The sequence below is a fragment of the Rosa rugosa genome, chromosome 1 (genome assembly GCF_958449725.1).
Source record: "Rosa rugosa chromosome 1, drRosRugo1.1, whole genome shotgun sequence".
Lineage (NCBI taxonomy): Eukaryota > Viridiplantae > Streptophyta > Magnoliopsida > Rosales > Rosaceae > Rosa > Rosa rugosa.
The window spans coordinates 9,433,781-9,440,589 of NC_084820.1; the positions used below are offsets into that span (position 1 = coordinate 9,433,781).

At 40.7% G+C, this 6,809-nt stretch overlaps 1 protein-coding gene across 1 annotated transcript; it reads left to right on the forward strand.

The window, feature by feature from the left end:
• The first annotated feature begins 3,877 nt into the window (after positions 1–3,877).
• On the forward strand, positions 3,878–5,102 carry LOC133715661 (endochitinase-like). The gene is made up of 3 exons (XM_062142263.1): positions 3,878–4,178; positions 4,267–4,417; positions 4,585–5,102. Exons 1-3 carry the CDS (start codon positions 3,914–3,916, stop codon positions 4,949–4,951), a joined length of 783 nt encoding a protein of 260 aa, XP_061998247.1. The 5' UTR covers positions 3,878–3,913; the 3' UTR covers positions 4,952–5,102.
• Positions 5,103–6,809: the final 1,707 nt, after the last annotated feature.

Here is a 6,809-nt window from a genome sequence, read left to right on the forward strand (position 1 = left end):
GAGAGTGAAGGGGGAAAAGAATCCCAGAAGAAGGAAAAAGAAAAAGAGAGAAAGAAGAATCAGAGAGAGAGAGAGAGAGAGAAGAGAAAATACTAAATTACCCTTAGAAAAAATGAATAATTACATAAGGTTAACGGTGTTATTGATGTCATGTACTAAAAGTGTGTCAAGATTACAAGTTCATGTACCATTTTGATTTGTTTGAAAGATAATGTACCGAACTTCAGAGTCACTCATTTGTCGTGTACTGTTCTTGAAATTTTCCCATTACAATATACACATATCGTTGGAGTCTCAGTGACTTTTTGTAGAGATAACTGTTAAATAGTAATTCATAAAACGAATGATGCCGATTATCAAAGTAACTTATATGTTAAAAAAGAGGACTTCCTCATGCTCATATGTTATTTTGGTTAATAGACACAATTATGTTGGGTTGGTAAACACGAAAAGAGATGAAAACCCTATTCGTGCTAGTTCTAGCACTGTTACTAACACCGCCTCCTCGTGCCGGTGATGAACATGTCAGCTCCGGCTGGCTTCCAATCCTAAGGTTTTTGGGTCCGATCCTCGTCCTACCTTCTGGTCATGATTCTTTTGGCTCATCATTGGTTGGACCGATCCTTTGGTCGGGTACCTTGTCGTGGTTGCTCGAGGGCGGCCTGATTCTCGCTTGCAACCCTCTTTCCAGATCTCTGGGCATGGGTTGCAGCTTGGCTGTCTCGAAATTGTTTTGTTCACAATTCTTAATAACAGAGGCGACTCGACGCTGTCAGCTTGCTTCTGTTCGATGCGAATGCGGTGTTGCAAGCTATAGTGGCGGCCAAGACGTGATGCAGGTCTGGTTGCGCTTCTATGGTGTTATGGGTCCATCTGTGGCAACCCCGCGGGGGATTCCAACGATTATTGTGTATCCTGCTGGGAGGAGGCGATGGTTCTGGGAAGTGGTAGGTCGTGACAGGGCGGTTCGTGGCAATGGTGGCTATAGGGGCTCTGTGGCTGCTGCCACGAAAGCTATGGACCGTTCTACGATCGGAGGTGAAATGTGGCGGAGGTGCTACTTCCCTAGTGTTTTGGGCCCAAATTGGCTAGGGCAAACTGTTGGGCCCATGCTTTAGGCTCTTGGTAATGGGCTCATCAATGTTGCTGTGCGCCAGAAAAAGGTAAAGCGTGATGCGCTCGAGCTCTTCCTTAACGAGTCAATTCGGATCTTCAAGAATGTGGGCAGCTGTGGGGCCTACCTCACCCTGCTGTTAGGCCCAACCTCTCTATGGACCGGACAACGATTAAAAATCTCCTAACCCTAGCTTGAAGGGCAAAGGGAAAATATAGGTAGGTCAATTAGGGGCCTATTTACTCGGGGTGGCTGAGAATGCTGGACCTGCCAAAACCAGCCGAACAGCCTCAGTCGGCGCCGACAGAAGTGGTAGCCGAAGGTACGGTTCGGTTCAGCCGTACCGTATGGAAGTTTTCAGCTCGGTAGCGGTTCAAGCAAACCAGCCTATCGGTTCAAACCGAACCGGCTGAGACAAGGAGAGTTAATCAAAAAACGAATTAAATCTCTCCATTTGCAAGGCTCGAACCCTCGACCTTTTGGAGTTCAGATTGTAAGTTAAGCCACTTTCCATTGGGCTACAACGTTACTTATTGTATTGCACCCAGAATTTTATTTTTATACGAGTTTAACTGAAAAGAATCAAAAAATAAAAGTAAAAGCCTCCTCGAGAACCACGACACTTCCTTTACTTTTTCTTCGTCTCTTTCTTTGTTGACTCGTTCCTTTCTTCTTCGACTGTTCTTCACTTCTTCTGGTTCATCTCTTCTTCTTCATCTTTTTTTCTTTCTTCTTCCTCTCAATTTCTTCACTTGGCTTATAGATCTAAGCGTTATCAACCTCAATATTTATAGATATGAGGCTCATTAACCTTTACATGAAAAAAAACTGCATATTTTGTTACTGGATTTTCGCCGGATCATCGCAAGATTTCGTTCATCGCCTCCGAATTCCAACGATCGGTGTGTCAAAATACCAACTGATACCGACAGTTTAACTCGGTAAACCGAAGTTTCGGTAACTAAAACTTCCGGCACGGTACCGGTTTCAATTCTGGCGAAACCGAAAGGCGAAACCGAAGACTTTCGGTCGGTTTTCGGCTGACGCCAAAAATGTCGGCAACCGTGATTTACTATGTCTTATTCTCCATAGTTTATAGACTCACTTTAAATAAGTGAGCGGTTAGTTCGAATATAAATGATATGTTTGTATGTATCACAGTAGTTCTCTTACTACAACTTTTTGATCTGTCTAGTTGAAGACAACAAAAAGATATGTAATGACTATCTTGGCATGTATTAATGAAATCCACATTTCTTTCAATTAAAAAAGTAACTTATATGTTTTTAATTTATAATGACATAAGTTTCATTTTTAATTTTGATAATCTGCATCGTTATGTTATTAATTAATATTGATTAAGTGAACTCTAATAATGGAGAACCGGAGACGAATACTCAATTACAGGAAGATAAAAGTCTTAGCGAATTTTGCTTGATCAAATGGACTGTAGTGGTGTGCTTTGATTCAGGATTTCAGTCCTCTCCCACCTTCGCTACTTGTCACTTTGTTTTTAATTACCTCGATAAAACGTATAAGTTGAGCTATATATATTGGTCTTTACTCTTTAGGTCTGCCCAACATAAAATACATTGGTAGGTTCTTGACTTAGATCTGTCCTGCTAGGCGGCTCTTGCCTTTTCTCTAACACAGTGATTTGTCAACTCACTTAATTGACGTGTTTCTTGGGGTAAGATATGAACTGGTCAATTCCTAACCCTATAATCAAACACCTCTTCAATTTTCCACATGAAAACGAACTAAAACTCTAAAAGCATATATATATATATACACATGTGATATTGAAATAGGCCCAAGTTTAACTCGGTAAACCGAGGTTTCGGTAACTAAAACTTCCGGCACGGTACCGGTTTCAATTCTGGCGAAACCGAAGACTTTCGGTCAGTTTTCGGCTGACGCCAAAAATATCGGCAACCGTGATTTACTATGTCTTATTCTCCATAGTTTATAGACTCACTTTAAATAAGTGAGCGGTTAGTTCGAATATAAATGATATGTTTGTATGTATCACAGTAGTTCTCTTACTACAACTTTTTGATCTGTCTAGTTGAAGACGGCAAAAAGATATGTAATGACTATCTTGGCATGTATTAATGAAATCCACATTTCTTTCAATTAAAAAAGTAACTTATATGTTTTTAATTTATAATGACATAAGTTTCATTTTTAATTTTGATAATCTGCATCGTTATGTTATTAATTAATATTGATTAAGTGAACTCTAATAATGGAGAACCGGAGACGAAGACTCAATTACAGGAAGACAAAAGTCTTAGCGAATTTTGCTTGATCAAATGGACTGTAGTGGTGTGCTTTGATTCAGGATTTCAGTCCTCTCCCACCTTCGCTACTTGTCACTTTGTTTTTAATTACCTCGATAAAACGTATAAGTTGAGCTATATATATTGGTCTTTACTCTTTAGGTCTGCCCAACATAAAATACATTGGTAGGTTCTTGACTTAGATCTGTCCTGCTAGGCGGCTCTTGCCTTTTCTCTAACACAGTGATTTGTCAACTCACTTAATTGACGTGTTTTTTGGGGTAAGAAATGAACTGGTCAATTCCTAACCCTAAAATCAAACACCTCTTCAATTTTCCACATGAAAACGAACTAAAACTCTAAAAGCATATATATATATACATGTGATATTGAAATAGGCCCAAGTGCCCAACCGGCAACCACCCATTATGAGTGATTAATTGGTCAATCAAAGCTGCCTTGAAACTACACTATATATACACCCCAAAGCTCTGGCATTGACAGAAGTCACATAACGATGAAGACACTTGCCTTTATCATCGTTTCCCTAACTCTGGTGTTAGAGACCTATGCAGATGTTGCCAGCCTCATTACCCCATCTCTTTTCGATCAAATGCTGAAATATCGAAACGATGGGCGCTGCCCTAGCAATGGGTTCTACAAGTATGACGCTTTCATTTCTGCTGCTCGATCTTTCAATGGGTTTGGCACAACAGGCGATGTGGCTACCCAGAAAAAAGAGCTTGCTGCTTTCTTGGGTCAAACCTCTCACGAAACCACTGGTTAGTGTACAGTGTTTAATATCACGCATTATCACTCGAAGCAGCCTATATATGATCATAATTAATAATATGGTGATATATTATGTAGGAGGATGGCCAAGTGCACCAGATGGTCCTTATGCTTGGGGATATTGCTTTATCAGGGAAAACAGCCAAGACGTGTACTGCACTCCATCAGCCCAATATCCATGTGCTGCCGGCAAAAAATATTACGGCCGAGGACCAATCCAACTTACTCAGTGAGTTTCTCTTTCGAACCAAATAGTGATATACCATAATTACTAATTAAATACTAATTAGGGTTTAGTAGCGCATGAGACTCACTCAAATGTATGATATATGCATGTCATTTGTTGATCACCGACCGTGATTCATTGTCATGATACTGACTCGTTCACTTTCTTAGCAACTACAACTATGCTCAAGCGGGTAGAGCAATCGGAGTGGATCTGATAAACAATCCAGATCTAGTAGCCACAGACCCGGTTGTATCATTCAAGACAGCTATATGGTTTTGGATGACCCCTCAAGGAAACAAACCATCAAGTCACGACGTCATTACCGGTCGTTGGAATCCATCTGCTGCAGATAGATCGGCGGGTCGGGTCCCTGGATATGGAGTGATTACAAACATAATTAATGGCGGACTTGAATGTGGGCATGGTCAAGATGATAGGGTAGTTGATCGGATCGGGTTCTACAAGAGGTACTGTGGCATATTGGGAGTGAGCACGGGGGACAACTTGGACTGTAACAATCAAAGACCATTTTAGGGAAAATGCATGGGATCTAATAAGACATTATCCATCTGCCAAATAAATAAGGTCGTATGATTCCTATCTAAGAATAGGAAATAACATCCTTCGTTCTATGTATCAGGACATTTCTCGTTTTCAATCAATAAAAGAAAAAACGTATTTCTTCCGCAAAGTTTTCGCATGGAGTACATTTGTAGAACTTGATGTACGTATGTGGGTGTCAACTCTATTCCAGTGAACTCAAGGGTTATTAATTATGTTTTTTTTTTAATCAATCCATCAATAATTGTCATTAAATCTCAAGTCAGAATGATTATTACATATCATTATGCTGTCAATGGCTAGACAAGCAAGAGGTGAGGTTGTGGGGCACCACGTTGATACATGGTGAAAACCATTCATTATACAACTAGTGCTCATAGGTCCCTAAAAAATATAAGAAATTATTAGAAACAAAAACTAACTAAATAGTGGCCTAAATGACTCTAGAGAAATACAGTCCTACGCCCAACAGTAAAGGCCCAACTCCATCTCCACACCCTTGCACCACGCCACTCAACTCCTCTGCTGGACACCACGACCACGACGCCCTGCATACCTTCCGCCGCTCCGACTTGCCTTGCAGCCTTAGCCGCCATGACACGCCGCGCAACAACCGCTGTCACAAACGCCACCACCAAGAGGACAAAACAATGGCCCTGGAAAGAAGAAGGTATGGACCCCTACATTCGAGCCGCCATCTGACTCCATCATGATGCTCTCGTTGCCTCGATCGTCTAGAAACAGAAACTAGATCTCGTCGACTCCGCTAACAGTGACCTCAAGAGGACCACCTACAACGACGCTTCAACTAGTACACAGCCAGCACCACCACCGTGCAACCATCGAATCAGCTATCTCAAGAAACCACGGCTTAGAACTTCCTCCTGTCCGACTGGAAGCCGGCCGCTGCCGGACAAGGACGTTTGCAAAACTAGCAAGGGTGTTTTTGCAGCGAGGGAGTTTTTCCTCTCTTTAGGGTTTAGAAAACCAGTACAGACCTCAAAGGTTATTATTTATGTTAATTTGTGGGCATGTTGATCAACTAGAGATAGACCACGACCAAGTCTGTCCAAACCGTTCGATCCGATATAATATAATTAATTTTGATGATCATAACTAATATTATTTTTCGTGTGTATCAACTTACTAAAGTTGCCCTACGTAGTAATTTTATTTTGAAAGTGGATAAACATCTCCAACATAATATTTATTTCAAATTAAATAAATTTGTTAAAGTAAAATGCCAATTGGAATTGGTCTACTCATTTCATTTCATAGTCCCTTTATATAGGGATAGAATTACAACGGAAATATCGATTACATTAATGATACTAAATGCTGATTGATCCGTAATTGTGCTGATTGATGGTAATCACTGATTCCTTGATTCCCTCTTCGTTAGTTGCTTTGATGAAGGCACACAATATGTTTTTCCTTTAACACTCCCCCTTGTGCCAAGTCAAAGCGAAATGGTGCATGAGTTGTTGCCTCACTAAAAACCTTGCCAAGTAACAATAAAAAACCTGTGGGACAAAAAATACGCCTTGGTCGAAGGAAAAGAGCACAACGCACCTTTTACATTTGAGGATGACATATGTGTGTTAGACTCCCCCTGATACTTACATTAATCAGGGGAGCTTGGAAAGTCTTCGCATTCCTATGCTTTTCACATGTTTCTCAAATATGGCCTTAGGCAATGATTTGGTGAACAAATCTGCCATATTCTCCTCAGACCTTACTTGATTCACTTGAATCTTGAGGAGGGCCTGTTGTTGCTGATTGTAGAAAACTTTAGTGATATGTGTTTTGTATTATCACCCTTAATATGCCC